The sequence below is a fragment of the Nuphar pumila genome, chromosome 2, assembly GCF_984573655.1.
Source record: "Nuphar pumila chromosome 2, dmNupPumi1.hap1.1, whole genome shotgun sequence".
Taxonomy (NCBI): domain Eukaryota; kingdom Viridiplantae; phylum Streptophyta; class Magnoliopsida; order Nymphaeales; family Nymphaeaceae; genus Nuphar; species Nuphar pumila.
This window is the reverse complement of record NC_143250.1, coordinates 48,724,747-48,750,848: the sequence shown is the minus strand read 5'-3', so window position 1 is coordinate 48,750,848 and position 26,102 is coordinate 48,724,747. Positions and strand designations below refer to the sequence as shown.

At 39.4% G+C, this 26,102-nt stretch overlaps 1 protein-coding gene across 1 annotated transcript in view; it reads left to right on the top strand.

Annotated features, from left to right (window-relative positions):
• The window catches only part of EDD1 (glycine-tRNA ligase), a 211,065-nt gene that overhangs the window by 175,899 nt on the left and 9,064 nt on the right, over positions 1-26,102 (top strand). The window contains exons 32-33 of the mRNA XM_089995743.1: positions 10,367-10,456; positions 21,837-21,938. Of these exons, the coding sequence (XP_089851869.1) occupies positions 10,367-10,456; positions 21,837-21,938 (192 nt within the window). The remainder of the gene's footprint in view (positions 1-10,366; positions 10,457-21,836; positions 21,939-26,102) is intronic.

The following is a 26,102-nucleotide window of genomic DNA, read 5'->3' as shown; positions in this document are numbered from 1 at the left end:
TCCTGAAGCTCGGTCAAGACTGATTTTACCCACATAATCTTAGCTGCAGTTTGGGCCATTGCTCGGTATTCAGATTCAGCACTCTACCTGGCTACATCGGTTTGTTTCTTACTCCTCCAGGTAATAAGATTTCCTCCCACAAACACACAAAATCCAGATGTTGACTTCTTATCTTCAACAGATCCTGTATAATCTGCGTCAGTGTAAGCAGCAACGTCCAAAGATGGATTTCGTTTAAACAACAGACCTTTACCAGGAGATGCCTTTAAGTACCGAATAACCATCATAGCTGCATCCCAGTGAACTTTTGTAGGTTTGTCCATGAACTGACTGATTTTACTCACAGCTAATGAAATGTCAGGTCTAGTAACAGTCACACATAGCAACTTACCCACCAAGGATCTAAAGCTGGCACTGTCCACATACTCAGACTTCTCGACATTACCTCAAATAATTTGTGAAACCATGCCGTTGGACTCTGCTTCAGGCCATAAATAGCCTTCTTCAACTTGCACACCTTCTTACACTCCCCCTGAACCTCGAAGCCTGGGGGTTGTTGCATGTAGACAGTTTCATGCAAATCCCCATACAAAAAGGCATTCTTGACATCCAACTGAAACAAGGGCCATCCATGGTGCACAACAACAGAAAGAACAAGACGAATAGTGCCAAGACGAGCAACTGGGGAGAAAGTTTCAAAAAAGTCAACACCATAAGTCTGAGTATACCCTTTTGCAACCAACCGGGCTTTGTACCGTTCAATTGACCCATCTGAGTTATATTTAATGGTATATACCCATTTGCAGCCAACAATATCTGCATCAGTTGGAGGATCAACCAAATCCCAAGTGCCTCTAGATTATAGGGCATCCATCTCATCCTGCATAGCCTGCATCCATTTAGGGTCGAATAGAGCCTGACTGTGATGAAGCGGAACAGAGGAGGCAGACAAAGCCGAGATAAAATTCTTCATAGAAGCCCCAAGATTAACTTCAGAAACAAACTGAGAAATGGGATGAAGGGTGCACTGTCTTTTCCCTTTTCGCAGAGCAATAGGAAGATCCTCATCAATAGCAGAAACTTCAGTATGCTCAGAGATACTTGCCTCAGGAGAAGGAGATAATGGGGGCATGGAGGTAGGTGGTAACCTGTGAGTATACACTATAGGAGGGTTTCTGTATCGAGACTCCCCAGAGGATGGAGCCACAGGCTTTGGAGTGAACGACTCTTAAGTAAAAGGGGGAATTGGCAGAGGAAAAAGATCACCCTGACTCTCTTGTAACCTTGGAGTAGTACTCGAAAAATAAAGAATAGATTCAAAGAAGGTAACGTCTGCACTGACATACTCTTTATGAGATATAGGGTCATAGCAACGATATCCTTTTTGGTTCTTAGGATACCCAAGGAAAACACATTTAATAGACTGCACAACAAGTTTATCTCGATCAGGACCCAACTTATGCACAAAACACACACACCGTCAGCAAGTCCTGAAAGGTGCATCCCATAGGATCAAAAATCACTCTACAATTCAACTCTTTTGTCATTCGACTGACGAATAATAAATTCTGTGGAAATGAAGGAGCATGAAGAACATGCGACAATTGAAGAGTAGGGGTAATAAACATGTTTCCCTGCCCTACAATTGGGGAAGAGCTACCATCAGCAAGACGTACCCCTTTTTGACCTGTCATAGGTTTTAGACTCAAAAAGTTGCTCGAGTTTCCGCACAAGTGACCAGAGGCTCCAGAATCAATGATCCACTTACCACCTTGAGCAGATAGGCCATCACCTGCCGAGCACACAACCTCCGCAACAGAAGACTTCGAATTGGATGATCGTAAAGCAAGGAGCTTGTCATATTTAGCCCTGCTAAGAGTTACACAATCATTGGAGGAATCTGCATCTCGTGATACTGATTTAACCACTTGAGCCATAATATAAACTAATGGGCTTGATTCACAAAATGCAGGAGCAACCACACACGCATACCCACAATCAACTACAAGCCTGACTATATCAAGTTTTGACTTCACCAATGAAATCTGAGAAACACAACCTTCGACTGTTCAGATCCAAACTTCAAATATAATTTTAAAGAAACTTGACCAAAACCTTCCACCTCAACCAAGGATGGCTACAAGTTGTAAATCAAGATCACACATCCAACACGACTTAGAGTGTGTTACAATCACACATCCGCCACTACGACAACCAGTAGCAGTACCCAACACAAAGTGACGTGCACTAACTTCTCCTGCCCGACAAGCGGAGGCCCCTTTGGTACTACAGTGCCCAACATAGAATCCCACTTCAAAAATAAAAAAATTTCACATAAGCATGATATTTTCCAACACAGCAAAGAAACAATCTTGTTGTTTCCACGACAGAACTTCTGAAAAAATAAATTTCAAGACAGCATGTCTGATACCAAAACTAATATGCGTCTTTCACAGCAAAGAGAAACATCACGACAGCATGAAAATATACCCAGCAGGAATCACAGTATCACGAGATGCTGAAATCACGACAATAGTTGTTGAACCCATATTGACTTATGCTGGAAATCACGACAGCTAAAAACAGGATAAAAAAAATCACGACAGGGACACGATAAACAAATCACAACAGCAGCAGATCTCTATCCCAAATAGCGTAAACAAATCCCAGCCGCAGCACATCTCGATCACACATAGCCACACGGAAAGACATCTGTTATCAGCTGCCACACCCAGAAATCACGGCAGATGGAACTCAAGAGAAAGGGGTTACGGCTGCCGAACACACTCCCACGATGCTCCTTAGATCTGATAACAGATCTGGACCAGATCTGCCATCAGATCTCACGAAAAAAAAACAATTAATACACACCTGGTTCCAATATAGTTTTGTTGATGTAGATCGATTGCAGAGGAGATCACGATCTATCACGTTCCTGAGATCGTTGGCTTTGATACCATGTTCAAGAATAGCAGAGATGCATCGAACCCTAGGAGGAGAGAGGAAGTGAAAGAGAGAGAGAGAGAGAGAGAGAGAGAGAGAGAGAGAGAGAGAGAGAGAGAGAGAGAGACGACTGCAGAAAAAGAACACCTTTATTTCAATTAGGGCTAATCTTTTTATTAAATAGAGATAGTCCAAGGAACAAAATTACATCCAGGTCCCTCATTAAAGAATAAGATTCAAATAACCTCTAGTTTAGAAAAACTTATTTTACTAAAAACATCTTAGTCTCAACAAGTATAAATCACGAATCCGCCTTTACCAGAAAGTAAGGTCAAAATAGGAGCACTGGTAAGTCGCTCCTTCAATAACTGAAAACTCGCCTCGCACTTCTCGTCCCATAAGAATTTAGCCTCTTTCTTCAGCATCTTCGTCAGGGGTAACACAATTTTTGAAAAATCCTGAATAAATCTTCTGTAGTAACCCGCTAGTCCAAGAAAACTCCTGATATCACGTGCGTTCTTTGGTTGTTGCCAACTGAGTACGACCTCAACCTTTGCAGGGTCCACAGACACTCCTTCCTTAGAAATAACGTGTCCCAGAAACATGACTTCTTTGAGCCAGAATTCACATTTAGAGAACTTGGCATACAAACGTTCCTTTCGCAGAGCTCCCGATGTTGCTCTCGACTTTCTGAGTACACCAAGATGTCGTCAATGAACACGATCACAAAGGTGTCCAAAATTGGCTTGAACACCCTATTCATTAAGTCCATGAAAGCTGTTGGGGCATTTGTCAGTCTGAACGGCATGACTGTGAACTCGTAATGTCTGTATCTTGTCCGAAAAACAGTCTTAGGGATATCATCATTCATAATTCTGAGCTGATGGTATCCAGACCTAAGATCAATCTTCGAGAAAACTTTAGCCTTCTGTAACTGATCGAACAAGTCTTCTATACGCAGCAATGGCTACTTCTTTTTTATTGTGGCCTGGTTGAGCATTCGATAGTCGATGCACAGACGCAAGGTCCCGTCCTTCTTCTTCACGAAGAGCACAGAAGCTCCCCAAGGAGAAACGCTGGGGCGAATGAATCCCTGGTCCAACAACTCATGCAACTGCTTCTTCAGCTCCTCAAGCTTAGTTGGCGCCATTCTGTAGGGTGCTTTGGAGATTGGCGTCGTACCTGGTAGCAATTCAATATTGAATTCTACCTCACGAGACGGTGGAAGTCCCGACAGCTCTTTAGGAAAAATGTCGGGATAATCGCGAACAACATCCAGCTCACTGATAGGCATTGGATCCGATTGGATAACACTAACCAAAAAGGCAGTGCATCCCTTCTGCAAGAAGTTCTGCACCTTAAGCGTCGAGATCATCCGGCTTGCTCGTACAGGTCTGAGAATTCTGAATTCTACTCTCAGAGAGCCTGGAGGTGATAAAACGATCTTGCCATCACGGCAAAATATCTTGGCATGATACTTGTGCAACCAATCCATGCCTAGGATGACGTCAAATTCTGTCATCTCAAGCAAGATAGCACAAGCAGGCAAGTGTCGCTCTGCCACAACTACGTCCAATTCAGGTATGTAAGTGGTGCAAACTGTGTTCTTCCCAACGGGGTTATACACGTCTAAAGCGTTGTCAAGTGGTTTTACAGTTATATGCAATTATTTTACTAATTTTTCTGAAACAAACGAGTGTATAGCACCACAATCAAAGAGTGCAAAAGCTGCTTGATCAGCAACAAGAATGGTACCTTGAACGAGATCCCCTTTTGTCAATTGATCGACCGTGGCTGCATAAACTCGACCCGGCTCCCTGACACTGCTTGGTTGTGCTCGTTGTTGCTGCTGATAAGATGGTCGAGGAGGCTGAGATGCGTTGCCGGTTCGCTTGAGGTCATCAGTTGCTTTCTTTCGGCAGTCGCGTATGAAATAGCCCATCTTGCCACAGTACAGGCATCCGCTAGTGTCCCGCGGACAAGATTGTCCTACGTGAGGCCTCTTGCACTTGGGGCAGTTATCTCCAGACGGCTGTCTGGGCGATGGATGACCCTGCTGTCGTTGGCGCTTTGCCGGAGGGAACTTTTTCTTCCCTCCCTCAGTCTTCACTGGTAATGGTGGTCGCTGCCCTGGGCCGCCGGAATAGGTCTTCTTCTGATCACCATCTGTCGCAGGGGGCTTTTTGGCTTGTACACTTTTTGAATGCTCCCAATCCTCGTTCAGTAGGGTGGCTGCTGTTACCGCCGCAGAAAAAGTCGCGGGCATGCTGGTGAGAACCGTATGCCTGAGTCCTTCTTTCAGTCCGTGAATGAACTTCCCAGCCCGCTCGTGATCATCCTCGAATAGGTGAGGACAGTAACGCTCCAACCGTTGAAATTTGGCAACATATTCGTTCAAACTTAAGCTGCCTTGGCACAGCTCCAGAAATTCCACTTTCTTCTTTTCCCTCGCATGAGGAGGAAAGTAGTTTCCGAGAAAAACTCTCTGAAATGCCTCTCAAGGAATCACCTCAGCACCTGGGAACTGCACCTCTCGGGTAGTGTCCCACCACTCGCGAGCGTCGTCCTTCAATCGAAAGGACCCGAACATCGTCTTCTTATCGTCAGGAACGGACAATACTTGGAACACCCGTTCCACCTCTTTGACCCAACTCTCCGCCAAGTCAGGGTCAACCTTGCCAGAGAAGGTAGGAGGGTCAAGCTTCAGAAATTTTTCATATGTTGCGGTTGGTGTGCTCCCCACAAGAGAACCCAGATCCTGCTGGGGGCGACCCTGGTTATGAATTGCCTCTGCCAAGGAGTTGAGGGTATCCATCATGAATCCCCTCTGCTCACGCAACTCATCAGCCATATTGTTGCTTGAGTTTTCCGTCATCCTTAAAAAGCAACCAAGGTTAAGAGTCAAAAATACTGAAGACGCACAAGCAGACATAAGTATAGGAGCAAAGGCAAAAACATAGATCTTTATTACGAAAGTCATTTATTTAGAATCCAGTTGTGCTGGTACATAATCAAAAGTTCTATTCCGTAATTATAAATGAGTTCACAGACTCCAACAAAACGGGGTAGGTGCTACTTCCCCTTAGGGACGACTAGAGTACTTCCTAAGATATTCCCTTTTATTGCCTGTGCGCCTGAATCTGCGCTTAGGGGTGAAGGGAAGTGACTCCCCGTAGGAGGTCTCTTGCCCGTAGAGGGGCGTCCGGTGAGCCTAGACTATAACTTGACGAATCAGTTGCAGGCGTGTATGTGGGTGATACACCGCCCACTGGGTCTGCTGGAGGTGGTGGTTGCTCGCCTACAGTCGAAATTGCGATCCTGCCCTCATGCTCGGCCTTGCGGAGGCAGGCATCCATGGTGTGCCCTGATTCTTTACAGAATACGCACTCCTCTGCTAACTCAGGGGGAACAAAATCTCCCGATAGCTTTTGTGGTGTCTGATGGTGCACCTGAACATGTGAAGGCGCAAAACCACCTTTTCGAGCATACACCTCAGCCCACGTTGCTGCCAAGGGTATTTGGTAGGCGATCAGTAGTGGGAAGCCTTGATCATCCGTAAAAATGGGTAGAGGAGGGCGGTTAGCCCAGTAACCAGCCCCGAACATCCCATGTCCACCCCTCTCCCTTACGAAACGGCCTCGCACTCTACGCGTGCCCCTACCGCGACTACTACTACAACCAGCAAACGGATTCATCTATTCGACGGTACTACGAATAAAAACAAGAATACAATTTAGTCTAAACATGCTATAAAATATCAAAGACTTACTTACAGCGCGATGAGATGCTCAATAGTCAAGATTCACCTCTTTCTGATCTGGCTCTGATACCAAGTTGTAACGCTCCAAAATTTCGACTTGTGATTTCGAAAACATTATCGAAAAACCTTTCAAACATTTAAAGTTTTTTACTTTTAAAAAATCGACAGCGAAAGACATTTAGAAATGAACACAAGTCAACAAATCCTGGGTACGTTAGCTGAAAAACCAACAATCACATAAACCACAACTTAAAGGAATTGAGGAAATAAAGCAATAGATTAAAAATCTGCAGTTTATTACAAAATGAGCATCTTTCCAAAGTTCAATAATCTAAAGAAAAAACTAAAAAAGACTCTGAGCCAAGCCGCCAGCAGAAAGAAGATAAATCTTGAGCCATATTGCACCACGCCATCGGCCGTCTGTGAAATCTTCCCGAAATTGCAGGTGAAGGGGGGGGGGGGGGAGGTGGGGGTCGTCGCGGCGCTCAGGAAGAGGATTTAAAATCCTCTTCCTGAGTCGGGTTATTAAAACCCTAATGAAGAGGGGGTCGGGTCCGGACCCGACCCGGCCCGGGTCCAATACATTTTTTTTAATTGTGGGTTTTACATTGATAACCTTACAAAGCTGATAAGGTTTATTTTTATCCAAATCCAATGTCTGACCATTATGTGGGATTTGGGTTACCTAGATCCAAGCTGAATATAAAACGGTTAACATGAGAGAGAGAGAGTGAGAGAGAGGTGAACGTAATTTGGTAACTATCCACCTGAATCCCTTCAAAATGAGTTGTAAATACCTCCTTGTGAAAGGAGTTGAAAGAGGGTAAAAGTGAGGATTTGGAACCTCCTAAATCCCAGCTTAAATTCGCGGTTCTTTGTATTCTTTCTCCCAAGCAGTCTTGTGCTGAAACACAATTTCTTAAATGGCCGTAACTATCTCCGACACCTTCCCAATTCCTCCGACAACAACCTCCCAAACACAGCCTTATTGCAGTTGAAGATGGTATTATTGCCAAGGAAACTACAAGGAGGGATTTTATCAAGATTAAGTAAAGAGGACATGCCATAGTTGCATTAGTACTCAATACACCCTAATGTATCATGCATCAGGCGTACCAGTATCATATACTGGCATAAAACTCATCTTTGAAACCATAGAAATAATTATCAAATGTTTAAGAAACTCATCCCAATTACTTAAAAAACATGTACCAACTACCAACTGACATAAAAATACATTTCTATTACATTATAAATTAATATCAAGTCCGTTTTTGTTAGCATTTCTGCATACAGACAACAATTTCATTTTATAAAAACACTATTTTTATTAAGATTTTTAAATATTATAATTTATAAAAAATCTATTGTACAATAATGATTTATTTACATATTATGTTTAATTATTTTAATTTGTAAGTATCTTTACAAAATTATATACATTGTATCAACTTTATAAAAACTCGTACCAATTCTTTTAGAAACCAAAACATTTTTATATTAAGATAATACATTTAATATAATTATTTTATATTGCCCACTTAAAAAATAATTTTGTAATATCTATTAATTAACATTAATGTCTCTCTCTCTCTCTTGATGCACCCGTTTTAAGACCCCTCACAACAGAAGTTTTATTTTTTTGATCAAAATAAATCTTAGACATGACTAAATTGTGTTTAATATGTTCTGGAGTGTGTCATGCACCAAAACAAGCTGGATTTCATGCCCCCATGTGTCATCTATGACACACGCCCATTTTAGCGTATCAACAAATATTAACCTAAAAATAAAAACAAACAAACCAAAGAGAGGAAGTCCACAAATATTAACCTAAAAATCAACACTCTCACCGAAATTCCTCTTCTAAGTTTGTTTGATTCTGAAAAAATACAAAGAATAAAAAATACGATAGAAATCAAAGACAGAATCAATGCATTACACGCAACCAACACAATATAAGGATGAGAATGACAAATCAAAGCTTAATAGAAATTACCTTTGCATAGTGATTGAGCTGTTTGAAGTTTGAACTGATTTTGTTGCAGTAATGGGGTTGTGCAATCGGTCTGGTCCATTTGATATTGTTTATAAAGTAGACATTGGAGGATGGGTGTTGGAATGTTTTGGATTGAATGAAATTGAGAAAATGGGAAAGGAGACTCGATTCAGTTCATTCTAGCTAAACCCAAATAGAACCAACTATATCTTCCGGGTTGAGCTTATGAAAACTGTAATTGAAGGTCAGGGCCTTGGAGGCTACCTAGATGACATGAAAGTGAAGTAAAAAAATGGATATGCTGATTATGATAATCAAAATTAAAGAATGGAGGATGAACAATGCAAAGGTCAAATCATGGTTACTTGGTTCAAGGAACAAGGTGTTGCAATAAATCTTGTGAAATTTTCTTGCTGTTACCCAAACATTAGCAGAGCTTAAAGCCAAAAAAAAAATTGATTCTCTTGGTACTCTATACAAGGTGTGCTCAGGTACTCTCTCTCTCTCTCTCTCTCTTTGTCTGTCTCTCTCCCCCTCTACATCTCTTGCTCTCTTTGTCTCTCTGTGCTACTCTTTGTTGTTTACACAACAAATTATGAATTTTTTACACATGCCAACTTAGGACAAAATGTGATAGTGACACCATGCTAGGAAACATTGGATTAGGGAACTGCACTATTTGATTGTCATTTTGTTTTAGCTTGTGCTTTGTTGAACTTGCTGGAACCCGTGATTATTAGCATTTTGATTTTCAGTGAGGCCCGAAGCAATGAGATTTGAATTGTAGGTTAAATTACCTGGATCGAAGCAGTGAGATTTGAATTTTTGTAGTTATAAAAGTGTAGTGTGATAATGTTTTTATTATTTTAGTAGTTCTTAAATTCTTGTTGCATGGATTATGAAATATGGAATATGAATTAGGAATTTTTCTTGTTGTATTAATTATTAAATGCCTGCAACAAGATGCATTTGTTAAATTGTTGCACTTTATGATTCAATTTTGAGATTGATAGATCAGTTTTAATGTTATCTACTCATGTTTTATTTTGTCAATGATAACATAAATTTTATATTTTGGTAAATTAGAAAAATATAATTACATTTTCATTTCTTGTTCGATTCCTATTCGCTTCTCTTTCGCTTCCCACTCAAATCCTAGGTCACTTCCCTCTTCGTTTCCCTTTCGATTCTGGTTTGATTCCTATATCGCTTCTGGTTCGCTTCTCTTCTCTCTTCCAAGACGATTCCCAGTTCACTTCCAAGTCATTCTGTGCTTCCTGCTTCTTAAAAGTTTAGAAGTGCCTCGCTTCTTGCTTTCGCTTCCGAAATCGCTTCCCTCTCCCACTTCAATTCTATTTCCGACTAGACCCACGCCTTTTAAATATCTACCGCATAGGTGTCAACTAGCACTTTTGATTACTTATAGTGTTCAACTGACTGTACATCAATTGGCTGAAAGGGAATAGTTGCCATCTACTGACGATTATTACTTACAGTAAGTTATTGACTTATGTGTTACCATTCATCAGCATATTATTTATGCATAAATTTTAAAAAACTGAAACTCATGGTTGCTGGAACTGTCTTTTCAAACTTTGAAATTAATCTTCTTTTTAAAAATATTAATCTTGTGCTTTTGAGTCATGGTTTGATTGTTTTTGCAGGTCGATAAGGGGGTAAGTGCTGAAGTTGTCCGTTCCGTTCTCGTGGAGCGTGCAAATTGGCCATATTTGGCTGCAAAAACGGCAAACAAAGTGAGTAGCTCAACTTGTCATTTATATTATTTATATTTTCTATTTTTAGCATATATGTTGCAAGTCAAACCCAACCAAAAATTCTGCAAGACATAGGTGTGCAGGAGAATTTTCATTATTCTATCTACCAGGTGTATTATGGTCATCACATGTTGGAGGAAGGGCAGATTGATTACATGCTGTTACAATATTATGTTTTTATTATGTTATTGTGTAGTGCTATGTGGCATTAACTATGACTTGAAAATATAGCAGCTTGTCCATATGGCCGAGCTTTAGACAAAGAAGAAGGAGGAGGAGGAGGGCGTTGACCACTTACGGTTAGGCGAACCTATCCATAATCACCACTAACTAAGCTGACCCTAGTTCCTTGATCCAGATAAGAAAGGGAGCAAAAGCCATAGACGATTGAACAAAAGACCTACAACCCTTGTTATATGGTTTTGGGGAATAAGTTGCATGCTAAGAAGTCCAAATGTGGTTTTGACCAATGTCAAGTGATGTATCTTGGCTACATTGTCATCGAGGCCCATGAGCGAAGTGGGCGGCTTTATCTTGGCCACGTAGTTTGATTACATCACTTGACATTTATCTGATAGGCCCGGAACTTTGGTCCCTCAATTGTTAATTTCTTTATCTGTCACTCTGCTCGCCCTGATGCTTTGAGAGTGTTTTTTCCTACCCTTGTCAAATTCTAAGGAAAGGCACCACGAAAGCCTTAGAGAACATTTTACAGTCAGTCAGTACTTTGGTATGTTGGGAAACCTCACTGATGAGGCGTTGTCAAGTCCTATCCGAACTACAGGAGATAGTTGCCCATCATACGACTCACCAACTTCACTTAGCAATACGAAAAGAGAGGTCATGATGATATCATCTACATCTGGACCACTCCTCGTTTAGTAGATCCCACAACTTCGCAATGGATGTCTAACCACCGGCCAAAAAAAAAGCCTTTCTGCGCATCGTGAAGAGCTTACTGGTTTTTCGTTTCCTTCTTGTTCATCAATCAGCCCACTCATGCTTCGTTGACTTATCGCGTGGTAAAAAGAAGAGGGCATGGTTTTAAAACTCGTCGAGTCAACTCGGCTCACTCGGCTCGGCTTGGCCCTCCAATGAGTCAACTCGGCAAGCTAAACTCGTTCTGTGAAAACTCGGCCTTGACTCGGCCTGACTCGGGTTGACTCGGGCTGACTCGGGCGAGTTTTGGACACTTTTTTCATTTTTCATTTTTCAAAGGTTATGGGCATTTTTTTCATATGTAAGTGTTCATTTTTCAAAGAACAAATAGCATAATAACAATAGGCTTACCAACTTAATATAAAATCACAAAATTAGTAAAAGTCAATCAAATTTCACATGTCCATCATTCATTCCTTTTGGTAGCTCCAGGTAAGGAATCAAACCCAGTACCCCTCAATGAACATAGAGTGAATCCACTAATCCAGCTAACATAACTGATCCCTCATGCAACCATCTCTGAGACCTACACAATAGTTGGCAGCCAGCCTATTCAAAACCAACAACATAAAATGCCCACATTTATCATTATAATATATATACATCACAACATTCTCGTTATCCAAAGCTTATATGCATTTATGTGCAGATAAATAAGGCATGGTCCAATCAACTCTACATCAGAAACACACTTACAAATATCAAGATAAAGTTCAATGTTCCCAAAAATTTGCATGGATTTTCTGAGGTCCTGCAACACAACAGCTATGTCCATATATTCAGGATGTAAACCATGATCGAGCATGGCTATTAAAGTTCTTGAAGCTAGTAATTAAGTCATTCTTTATATATTGTCGCAGATTTGAAATCTTTTAAGATCTGCTGTCTATCTTTAACAAATGTGAACTTTATCTTCTGTTGTCTTCTATTTCTTCTATTTTCGCCTGCCGTGTATTCCTGTTGCAGATCTGAAATCTTTTCAGTTCTGCTGTTCATCTTTAACAAATCTGAAATAAAATTCAGATTTGTTGTCGTTCTCTTATCTTCAGATATTCTCTCATCGCAGATCTGAAACGTATTCAGATCTGCTGTGTATTTTCGACAGGTCTGAAATAAAATTCAGATCTGCTGTCGTTAAAATCTGTTGTGAACATCTCTATTCTCCTTCTTCATACTGGTCCAAAATCAGCAACTACAGTTTCTCCTTCACCAACCGCCTGTCTTCATTCTTTCTATCACAGCCGACTGTCTCCACTCTCCATATTTCACATTTTCTTCCTTTTTTTGGCCCTATACTCAATCTGAAATCTGTCACGTCGAGCTTCCTTCATTGATTCGATTTCAGATTTATTCAGTCATTGTTCTTGTCCTTGATTCCTCTTAACTTCAAGTATTAATTTCCTAAATTTACAAATGGATACTTCTATCAACTCTGGTCTTTCTTCCAATTTTCTGGGACAGCTAGTCTCAGAAAAACTAAATACAAATAACTATTTGACTTGGAAAAGACAGATTATTCCTTTCATTCGAAGCCAAGATCTTTCAAGTCATTTGGACGACTCAATTTCAGCGCCTTCAGATTTCATCACTCAAGAAGCAAAAGAGGAAGGAGGATTGTCGAACATCATTCGCAACCCTGCATTTGTTGTCTGGATGAAGCGAGATCAGGCTCTCGTCGCGTATATCACTTCCACATTATTACAAGAGGTATTGGTTTTCATTCCTGATGATTGCACAACTAAAGTATTGTGGGAGACTCTAGCTCAGACCTACTCTCAGATATCAGAGGCTAAGGTGTTATTTCTCAAGCGTGAATTCTAGCTTTTAAGAAAAAATGAGTCAATGAGCATTATTGCATTTTTAAATCCAGTCAAAAGCATCACAGATCAATTAGCAATTGTCGGATACCCAGTGTCAGATAAAGAAAAAGTGTAGCAGACGCTGAGTGCTCTGGGGGTTGAGTATCATGTTCTTGTCACTTCTTTATCGTGCCTGCCTACGTTGCCCAGTTTTGAGGATTTACGTGCTAAATTGTTCCAATATGAGATGTCTTTGAAAAGCATGTCAGATGCTTCAACATGGCAATCATCTACGCATGATGTTCTTGCCACAGGCATGATTGTTGATCGTACACGAGGAGATATCTCCTATAGAGGGGGGCGTGGCAAAGGCAGAGGAGCACAAATCCAAGGTGGACGTGGGTTGCTACCTACGCCAAATTTCACTGCCGGTCCTTCAAAGAGTCTTCCCACATGTTACCAGTGCAACAAACGTGGTCATATCAATCTAACTGCTGGTTCAACCCTCAAAATTGGAACAAAATGCAAAACCAAAGAAATGTTGTCACAACGGGAACTGAAGGTACATTCCGGGTCAGTGATGATGCTAAGGATCTTCTTTTGTCTGCAATGACCGACTTGAACTTGAAACAGAATGATGATGGAGTATGGTATGTGGACTCTGGGGCAGCAGCTCATGTCACTGGCAATGCAGGTAAGTTCTCTACTTTGACCCCATATTTTGGTAAGTCTAATATTGTAACTGGAGATGTGACTCACCACTCTATTTCGAACGTAGGTAATGTCCTTATTCCTTTATCTGAGTCCTCATCCATTCCTTTATCTAATGTTGTTCATGCACCAAATATAAAGAAAAACATTGTCTTTGTTTCTAAGCTTGTTGATTCTACAAATTCATCTATGGAATTTACTCCTAATTCTGTCTTTGTTAAGGATCTTCAAACGAAGGAGACGTTCGCTAAAAGAGAGCGGTGTAGAAACATGTATATTTTCAATGAAGATTCAGCCTTCAGTGTCCTGAAACCAAAGTCTGATCATGTCTCTAAAAGTATCCTGAGTATATCAAAATGCAATAATCCAGATCTTTGGCATTCCCGTCTTGGTCATTATAGTCGAGTCTTTATTGAAAAATTAGTGTCCAATGGTTTTCTTTCAGAGTCTGTCTCACCTTCGTTATTGAAGGACAAAGTGTGTTCCAGCTCTTAGGTTTGCAAGAGTCATGTACTTTCATTTCTTCAAATAAATAAAAGAGCTTCCATACCTTTTGAAATAATATGTTTTGATGTTTGGAGCCCAGCTCCCAATCCTTCATCTTTTGGAAGCAAATATTATGTATCATTTATTGACAGTTTCTCTCGTTTTACCTGGATATTCTTTATGAAGCATAAATCAGAAGTTTTTCTTATTTTCCGTCATTTTCATGCCTACGTTAAAACTCAATTCTCCCAAAATATTCAAATTCTCCAATGTGATGGAAGTGGTGAGTATTCCTTCAAAGAACTTTTAGACTTCCTTCAAGATAATGGGATACAACGTAGAGTTTCTTGCTCGTACACTCCATAACAAAACGGAATTGGCGAACGTAAACATAGACATATTGTGGAGAGTGCAATGAGTATAATGCATGGTTGTAACCTGCCTATTAGTCTTTGGACAAAAGCTTTTCATACTGCTACTTATGTGATAAATCGTCTTCCTATGCCTATTCTTGAAGATCAGACTCCCTATTGTGCTCTATTTGGTGTACATCCTGATTATGATAATTTACGAGTTTTTGGATGCGCATGTTATATACACATTGATAAATCCATGAGAACCAAATTTCAGGACAAGGCTTCTATATTCCAATTTGTAGGTTATGCAGATGAACACAAGGGATACAGGTGTTATGATCCTGCCAGTAAAAAGATTCGAATTTCTAGAAATGTTGTTTTTGATGAAAATAGTTTTCTGAAAAATAAAGCAGACGTTAATCGTGAACATGTTGATACAGTTGCTAATTGGTATGATCCATGATTCAGTGCTGAACTTATTTCGCATACTGCCGAACATACTATTTTATTCCCTAAAAGCATACATGGTGAGACAATTTCAAATGATGCATCACAATCAGAATGTCTGAGATACAAAGGTAATGTGTATACCAGGAGACCCAGAGAGCAAACAAATGTACCTGTTGAAGAACACATTGCATTGTCTAATAACAGAGAAGCATCAAGAAGATCAGGCAGGACAAGGCATCCTATTGAAAAATGGGTTAGTTATGACAACTTTTCTATGGACTTTCAGATTTTTCTATCCAAGATTGAAAAACACGATAAACCACTTGGTTTTCATCAAGCTATCCAATCCAACAAATGGATTAAAGCGATGAATGAGGAGATCGAGGCACTTCATGAGTGCCAAACATGGGAGATAGTTGGTCGTCCTCCAGATAAAAATGTTGTTGGTTCCAAATGGGTATATAAGATTAAATATAAACCGGATGGTAGCATTGAACGGTACAAGACACATCTTGTAGCCAAGGGTTTCACTCAAGAATATGGTCAGGATTACGATGAGACATTCAGCCCAGTGGTGAAAATAGGAACTATTCGCATTATACTTGGCTGGATTCTTAGTCAGCTTGATGTTAAAAATGCATTCCTTCATGGGGACTTAAAGGAAGAGGTCTACATGGAGCAACCTCAAGGTTATGCAGAGGGAGACCCAAAAGAATATGTATGCAAATTAACCAGAGCTTTGTATGGTTTGAAGCAAGCTTCTAGGTCATGGTTTGAAAGCTTCTCCTTAGAAATTCAGAAACATGGTTTCTTTCGTTCCCAACTAGATCATTCTCTATTTATATACAGGAATGGTACCACTATGGTTTTCTTACTCATAAATGTTGATGATATTGTGATCACTGGTAATGCTCCAGACCATATTCAATGAATTAAAGTTTTATTGAGTATGCGGTTCAAAATGAAAAACCTTAGGGAACTGAGATATTTTCTTGGTGTAGAGGTGGACAGACAAGATGGAAAAATGTCATTAACTCAACACAAATACACTCTAGATCTTCTGGCTAAAGCAGGAATGACAGATTGTAAACCTCTACCCACACCCAGTGTTGTCAACCAAAAGCTCAGTATTTGTGATGGTGAGTTGTATCCTGATGCAGTCAAGTATTGCAATTTAGTGGTCATGCATGAACCAAAGACTGGTCAGATGGATTATGTCAAATGCATCCTTCGCTATCTAAAAGGAACGGTGGGTGATGGACTCACATATATTCAATCTTCATGGAAGTCACCACAACATGACATAATGGCCTATACAGATGCAGACTGGGCAGGAGATCCAGATGAGAGGAGGTCTGTTTCCGGATACTGTGTTTTCATTGAGAGAAATCTTGTCTCATGGAGTAGCAGAAAACAAAAGGTTGTGGCAAGATCTAGCAGAGAGGCAGAGTATAGATCTATGGCAGCTGCCACAACAGAAGTGACCTGGATTAGGCATCTACTTACAGAGATGGGAGAGGATATCTCAAATTCGACACTTATGTGTGATAATAGAAATGCTATACAAATTGCATTCAATCCTATTCATCACAGTCTGACTAAGCATATTGAGATTGATCAACATTTCATCAGACAAAAGATAGAAGACAAAGAGATTGAACCAGTTTATGTGCCTTCAGAAGACCAAGTTGCCGATATGTTTACAAAAGGTCTTACAAGTCACTGTTTCTGGTATCTGAAGAACAAGTTGCACATGGTTCACTCCTATGCACAACTTGAGGGAGGGTATTAGAATATGAATTGGATATGGATTCGATAAAAGATCCATATCCATTCACGGATTTTGTATTCTAATGTAACATGTGTTACTAATACAGGGCACTTTTGTCCATATAAAAATTATTATAACCCTATTAAGACTAATAGAGCATTACCGCAGCCATCAAGTGAATAGTGGCTGTCGATTTCTGAAAGCTCTCTCCTTCATCTTTGCTCTCTCATATTTTCAACATAACACGTCAGTCCATAAGCAAATTTATCAAAAGACAAGTTCTAAACGTGGTAAAAAAGACTCATAAGACACAAACCTATTTGGTGCTTTAGAGATACGATTTGACCTTTTAGATGATTTTTCTAAAGACATTTTTTGAGAATATTTATCAGAAGCACATGGATGAGTATTTTTACTTCTCCTAGTATAAACTTGAGTATTGTTTGTTATTTGTTCATCTATACTTAATGAGATTCATTTTTTTCATTGTCAAAAACTTGATCATTTTGATTTTCAACTTCATTGACAGGTTCAATATTTTGAATTGAATTTGATTCATCTTGTCGAGGTAGTAAATCAAATAAAAAAGAATAGTCATTATTTTCTTTTGGCTCAAGATTTGCAAAACCATCTTCTTCTTCAAGGAAAGTAACATCTTTAGAGATATAAAGTTTATTATTTGATAAATCAAAGCATCGATATCCTTTTTGTTTTTCACCATATCCTAAGAAAACACATTCAATAGCCTTCGGGGAAAGCTTATCATTTTTGTGAGTAAGTACATAACATTTACAACAAAAAATTCTTAGCCTTTTGAAATCCAGTGACATTATAAAGTTTTTTGAAAGGAGAAACATTTTTTAAAAGGCAACGAAAGAGTTCTATTAATAAGGTATGTTGAAGTTAAAGCGGTTTCGGCCCAAAAAGATTGAATTTTTTTTAGAAATTAGTAGGGTTCTAGTTGTTTTCATAATGTGCCTATGTTTTCTTTCCGCAAGACCATTTTGTTGCGGTGTGTTAAGACAAGATCTTTGGTGACAAATTTCATTTTGTTGCAAATAAGTTTGAAATTCATTTGACATATATTTTTCTCTGGAATCCGATCTTAGAATAGACAAATTACTTAAAAATTGATTTTTGATCATTTTGTGTATCTAGTGAAATCATCCACAAAGATTACATAATATAAGAAACCTCTCTTAGACATGAGAGGAGAAGGACCCCAAACATCGGAATGAACTAATTCAAACGGTCGAGTAGAGACAAAGCTTCTTTGAGGAAAAATAGTGTTCTTTAATTTACCAAAGATGCAATCTTTACAAGACATGACTTTTTCATTACAAGAGTTTCCCAAAAAAGAGAAGAGAGACATCTTTGAAAAATTCATATGGCCAAGTCTCTTGTGCCAAACATCTATACTTTTGACATTTACAAAATTACAAAATGACTTGGATGGTAGGGACAAAAAATCCATGAAATGCAGATCACCCCTCTTATGGCCTTGCTTCTATGAAGAAGGGATGCCCTTACTTGTTCAAATTCCGGTCTAAGATCGTGGAGAAATTAAATGAAATGTTCTTTCTCAACTTGTTCTCTTCTTAATTCAATATCTTCCGGAGCCACCTACTTGGGCTCAAGAAGAGCAAGCTCATCACAAAGGGAAGATAAAGCACTAAAGTAATCTTGGACACTCATGTCCCCTTGTTTAGTATATCGAATTTTTTCTTGACAAAAAAATTGTCTAGCTAAATCTTTTTGGATATATATACCCTTAAGAAAGAACTAAGCTTCATTTGCTCTTCTAAACTTGGCAATGTTGGCACAAATTTTTATTTCAATATTGTTCATGAACCACGCCAAAATTTTGGCGTGGTTACTCTCCCAATCTTTTACCTTGAATTGATGTTCGTTGATTGCCTTAATGCGATCTTCACCATCAAGAGCCTTTTCGACGCCACCTTCAATCTTGGTGAGCTTCAACGTTGGTTCAAGAGCAGTCCCCATCACGAAGCCCTATAGCTTTTTTCCATGAAGGTGATTCTCCATAGCCGATGCCCACATCAAATAATTTGATTCGTTGAGCTTGAAGGAAAGTTCAACTCTTGTGTCATGCTCCACGATGACAAAGAGAGGTAGAGATGAGAATGAACTTAGAAAAACACTTCCAAGACTACAAATAACCCAAATAGCTTTGATACCATGTAATGAGATATGTAGAAATGCAAAAGGGTTCAATAAAAAACCAAATAACACAAGCACTTAATTTGCAAATTACACAAACCCACTATGGGGTGAAAGCCAAAAGGGCAAAAGAATATTATTCAAGAGAGAAAAGAGGAGAAAACTCCTTATAAAAGAGAGGGGGGAAGACCTCTATATATACAAAAAGATTGGGCTGAAAAAGTGGTGTCAATGGATGTTGATTTCTTTGTCATCCTGACATTAGGTGATGATTTTTAATGTTCTGATTGATGGTGATAATTCTTGACATCAGTTGAGGAACATTTGTAGAACCCAATAATTAAAATACAAATTGTGTGTTAACTGGGAACTGTCTTCAACCTCGGGAATTTTAACCAGTTTTTAGTATCTGCGGGTTTTAAGAAAGTGAAAATTAAATTGTGTGCCTTAAATAGGGACATGCATGCAAAAGCAATTTTGATAATTAAACTTAAAAAGTTATTCATGCATGGTGCATTGATTAATGTAGCATGAAATTTGTTGATTATTTTATTTGAACTGCTTAAATTGTAAGTTTGTTCTTAACATGTGTTGTGAACCCTCTTAAACTTATGTTTGATTTGATTTATGATCAATTCTCTACTGTTGGATTTTTAGAGGGTCTCGTAGTAGAACTTCGGTTCTTACCCTATTTTTAAAAATATTTTGAGGCACTAAGGCACAGTGATGGAGGGACCAACTTGCTGGAGGGATCGAGCATTATGATTTGGTAGCCAGGGTTTTGATGTTTCGAGAGTTTTTGTGTTTTTAGGGAACTATATGAACCCTCAATGAGAATTATTTAATTTAAATAAATGCAATTTCAGTTCATGATTTGATTTTATTCTGTCTAAAATTATTGACTGTGTAAATTAAATCTGTAATGTGCCTCGGGTTCTTGGGATATTTTTCGCAATGTTTTAAAAAAAAATTATGCATTTTTTTAGGGTCAGTTTGGGGTCATTACAACATCACTTGACATCTATCTGATAGGCCCGCCCATGAAGAGTGACCGACACGAAAGAAACTCCGGGCACGAGACACTTCCTACTCGTTGGAAGTTCATGGTCAATAAGTCGTGATTCTCGGATTAGCCACAAACACAAAAGGCGAACGAGGTTCTTAGCCTTTACCTGAAAGAAGGGTCTATGTGTTGGTCCTTCAATTCTATTCAAATTTCGTGGAGTAAGATTTTTTCTGGAATGGTTGTCAAGAAGGATAACCTCATTGTTGGAACTGTTTTGGAGCTCCTCTGACTTTGTTTGTTTTAAAAGTCTTTGAGTGGACTTCCTAGAGGATCCAGTGATGAACCGACAATATTAGTTCACAAGGCCAAGAAATGATCGTAGCTCGGTCTCGGGGACTCCCCACTCATTATAGCTGCATGTACAATAATATGTTGAACTACTTCAACAAGTCTATGAGTGAGGTATCCAGCGTTTGGCGTTCATATAGTAGTATCCACAACTCATTTGTGGGCTCCGTAGCAAGAAATGGGTTATTTCGTTAGTTAATGTCCTTCGCGTTGCTTTTCATGGGTAAATCAATCATTTTTCCTTGGGGATCTGACATTAATCCTCTCAACCCTTATAAGAGGTGGACCTGAGATGCATTTCATAGTGGAGTCCTCACTTCTTTCTCTCATTCAAAATCGTGCATGAGACTTTTGTCTTGCACGTCTCCTAAGTCAGAAAAGAAAGAAGAACGATTTGGTCGGCCTTCCACCCATCAAGTAATCTCACCTAACCCTAACGTCAGTATCTGTGTACGAGCAAGAAGCATCCGCAGTGATAGCGCCAGTGAAAGTAGGCACGGGCTTTGGGCGTTCACTTCATCCCCTGTTGAAAGCAAGACGTACACTTCTTCTCGTTTGAAGACGCAGGCTTCAACTCTCAAAACTCTAGCTCCCGTACTGGAAAAGGTGTCGCTGTATCTTTTGTTCCTCTTGGCCTCCTTCACTTACAAAATGAATTGACCACCCATAGCAAACTCTCTCTCTCTCTCTCTCTCTCTCTATATATATATATATATATATATATATATATATATATATACATATGTCTTAAAGAAGTGATCTTCAATGGTGATCTTTTTCTGTTTTCACTTTAAAAGTGTAATGAAAGCAAGAGAATTACAAAAGAGCCACCAAGGACATACAATAATCAAAAGAGAGTGCACAAGCACAAGTCCACAAAGGGACAATAGTCACAATACACAAGTCAATCAATGGCAAATATAAAAGATCACAAAATCCACCAATGGGCATACACAAAAGATCACAAACATAAAAGTAGTTGAGCTTTTATTGAGTTAGAATGCTTTTGGGGAGTCCCAACGACTCTATGAACTTTTCACCAAAATACTTTTACTACAAAAGTAAATGGCAAAAATAAAGAAAACATAAAAAAGTCAGATCTGTCCCTAATAGACAGTCTCTATTACAAATGTACAAAATGACCAAAATACCCCTATAGGGCATAACCTATTGCAAATCAATAAACATGATTTTATATATATATATATATATATATATATATATATATCTTAACAATAAATTGCTTAATCTTTTCTTTATGATAGATTTACATGGTATTTGTTCATTCGTGATGCATTGTTCTTATTTGTAGATGGAGGAGTTGTCTAGAGGAGGGCATTTGCAGAAAATTGTGGAAGCCTATTCTCGACCAACAAGAATTCTTCGTGGCAAGGATGTTGCTCATGATTGGCAGGTGTTTTTTGAACTAAGTTGTTGATCATTCTAACACATGTTTTTTCTCTTCTTCAAAGCCTTGGCAGTTTGAGTTTTCCCATGTCTCTTTTGCTGTCTCATGACGGTTACACCTTCCATGCGGCCTGATTTTCATTATATCTATTGTTAAATAAATTTCTCGGTAGCATAACACTGAGAATGATGTGCCTGTTCATGATATATCTTAGGCATATCTCCATTGACTGGAGTTCATCAATTTCTTCATCAATCATCTAGCGAACCATATTTACATTGTTTCACTCTTCTTATATACCCAATTGTCATGGGCCTCATGGCAGCTTCTCTATTGCACAGACTTCTGAGTAAGATTGGATATACTTCTTGCAAGATCACCATATATGTTACAAAAATGACATGCTTGTAATATTGATGTTGTCTTCAATTTGTTTTGTTACGATACACTGATCATGAATAATATGTAAGTCAAAGCATGCTTCCAAGTTCTGCTGTATGCAGTGTCCAGGTGGTCAGAGAATTAACATAAAATGGTTGAGTGACTTAAAAATAATAGCTGCCAAGTTTTGTGGTGGAAAAATTCTTTGCAAATTTTTCAGCAACTTTTGTGGACAGGGAATCCTTTTCCTTTTATGTTTTCTTTGGTTTCATGGTAACTTTTCAAGTTGTGTGTGCACTATTTCATGGTATATTTTCATTTTTGTCTGTATCATGGTGTTTAATTGGTTGTTCTGTTACCAGTAAGTTGCTAAATTACTAATAAACCTTGGGGCATCTTAGTGATATATGGCCATCAACACGATGGCGTCTTCTCTGGTCTTCACCTAATCACGTGCCAGTCATTTGCCTAGGATATGAAATAAACTGCAATAAGGCATTCTGCACTGATTGCCCATGTCCATAATTGACAGTGGCTTCATTTAGGATATGCAGAAAATGCATTTCTGAACAGGCATTTGCATGAGGTTTGTATGGCACCTGAATTGTCTGATGGATCAATTTTGAGTCTATGGAAAGTCTTATATGGACTTACTTGAGCAACATGAATCTTATATGAGATTCAGCAGTATTATGATTGTATTTGAATTTCCGTCGGCTACATAGGCAATGTTTGTTTGTTCATCTTTAGCAAGCACAAAAATCTTTCTGGTGTTTCAAGTCAAATGGAAGAAAATTCTTTGATCCTCCCATAGCATATTTGAGTGATCTCCTAAAGCATATTTATGTTGCTGATTGCATTTCAAGTATATCTTGTCTGTCATCTGAATTGCTGCCCGTGTATTTCTAATGCATTCCAGTAACATAAATTTAGTTGAACTTGTATCTTTTTCCTTGCCAGTCATGTCTTACTATACCATGTTTTATCCCTGCACATTACACATGAAAACATAATAGATAGTAACTACTACTGTTGAATCACTTGTGTTTTTGTAACCAGTCATGTCATGGTTCTTTTATTCTATTGCTTATGGTTGTGGTAGATTTAGTGTAACGCCCCAAAATCGTGGACTTAAAACTTTTTATGAAAAATGTTTAAAGCTTTGAAATCAATTATTTATCAGAGTTTAAAACAGAAGTTCAGCAGAAGATCAGGTTCAAAACAACAAGTCCCTAGACCTTGGGCGCATTACAACCAAAAGCAGATTCTCCCTTACAAACCGATTTGCAGTTTAAATATATATTTTATTGAAATGAAAAGAAGAACCACATTTTGGTAATACAGTTTTAGAAATGAAGAGTTATAATCAAAGAGATGCTTTCAAAGAAACCTTATACCACATCTATCAAAAGTATCCCCAGGAGTGCAACGTCAGGAAAGGGCATTGCCTTGAATGCATCGCGTCATCATGCCATCGCAAGCTGTCTCAACCTGTTCACCACCTGCCCATGAAAATGGGTCAGTCTCACAACAGACTAGTAGGGGTGCAAAGGACAAGAAATAACAAAGGCTGCAATAAGCAAGATAAACGCTAACTCAAGCAGGAACAAGCAAGACTAGCAAATCTAACCAAATGTGTTGTAGAGTAAGCAAGGCTCTAGTAAGGCAAACAGCTACGTACAAGATCATGAAGGATTAGAGTGCTAAACAAACAACTATAACAATCTCACAGATATAATAGGTGAAGAGTAACTAACTCTATCCACCAGCCAAGCAAAGCAATTGCATAAGACATGTATTCATAACAACACTCGTAATACATACAAGTACCATTATATGGTTCAGTCTATCGGCCCGCAGCTATGATAGGCAAACATGTAGCAGTTATATCACAACATGCAACAACTAGCATAATGCTAGTATTATAAGTAATTGACTAGTATGAGAAGCTAGTCATTACTTAGCAGAACTGCGCAAGCAGTTTAACCAACAAGGGTAACACCTCGACAGGCGTATCTAGCTCAACGAGTAGCATACCTAACTACCGAGCTAACAAGCAAGCAAGCAATGCATGTCACAATATGCGTATCTCACGATCATGTGTATGAGTTATATCTTGTCTCATTACTGAGGGTACGCACAAGGGAAAACGTAGAAACAGCCGAGATCGATTCGGGGGTCCATTATGCTATGTATTTTATTATACCTCGAATGACTGAGTCCGCTTCCTAAGGGGACGGTCTGTGACCAAGAGAGTAAATCCCCAAAGGCAAACAAAGGCCCAATGGATGTTCATCCGTACTTCTGCAGAAGTGGCCCAAAGGATTTCCCCTAACCTCCGATGACTGGGGAAGGTCGGATCTTTGCCCGAGATTGCCATTAATGACTGTCCATCGGAGTTTTGTACCATCCATCCTCTCTCTTGATGAACTGTTCCGAATGAGCACGACTGAGGGTTTCTTAACCGCCGTCCCATTCTCATGCTCTGGTCTTTCAACCCAATCGAGCATCTTGCCTGTGAAGGCACATGATTATTATTTAGGTGAGTTATACGCGCCATTACGCGTTCGAGACAACCATACAATTCACATCCTACTCACCGCAGTACGCATCGTAACTATTCAAATGTACAATCACGATGAAAGGGGTCAATCCCCAGTGAGGGTAGAAACATCACTCTTATGATCTTAAACACATGCCATTGCATGTTCGAGGCAGACATAGACCTCTCATCCTACTCATCGTAGTATGCAACATACCTGTTCAAAAGTACAACCACGATGAGAGGGGTATGGATCTCTCGCAGGAAATCCCAATACTTCTGCTTTACAGAAGCCCACAGTGAACTCATTCCAGTTCCAACTGATCGTGCTCGGATCCTATAGACAATCGCGAGCAATCTGCCTATTAGGCGAAAACAATATAACATGATTAGCTCAATGTGTCAATACGCGCTTAGAGATTACTATAGACCTTTCGTCCTGCTCTTCGTAGTCCAAACATATCGTACGTGACTAAGGGTACAACTACTAGAGGAGGAACATGGATCCCTCGTAAGAGATCCAACAATACCTTCACGAAGGAAGAGATCCAACAATACCTTCACGAAGGAAGGCGCTACAAACATGGTTGAACCAGAAAGCCTAGAAATTAGGTCTCGTATCAGAGGTGAGGTAACGCCGATCTAGTGATGGCGCAAGTACCTCGCTAGGATCCCCGCCCTACTCATGCACAGGATCCTAAACAAGGTTATCTAAGTCGTATCGAATAGGCAAACTAAGGTTGTACACATTTATCCCAAATACATCGATTTGGGAGGTCCGGCCGATACCTCTGCTTTACAAGCTATACATCTTGAAAATAGGTTTGCACCTAAGACAATGTCTTTGGAGAACCGAAGTGCATAAGTGTATGTCGTGGCTTGTAAGACAAGTGAAACTATATACACTATACATTCGAAACTACACTCAGGGAGTGCAAGCTGACAAGAGGCAAACTCATGCACATACTAATACAAAGGCAAAACGAGGGGCAAGACTCGTTGGGAGGAGCTGCACCGTGAGGGTAGAACGCTAGGGCTACTCACGAGGTATGAGATCATACCTCGATCATCGTAACGCACAAGCATGCAACTACGTAAGCAACTCGTGAGGTAGGAGATCCTATACTGACTACACAAGTGTAAAGGACAACTCACGAGGCATGAGGTTGCACCTCGATAGATCGATAAGCGTAAGCAAGTGAAGAAACATACGACGAAGATAGAATACATGCATGAGCAAGGCATAT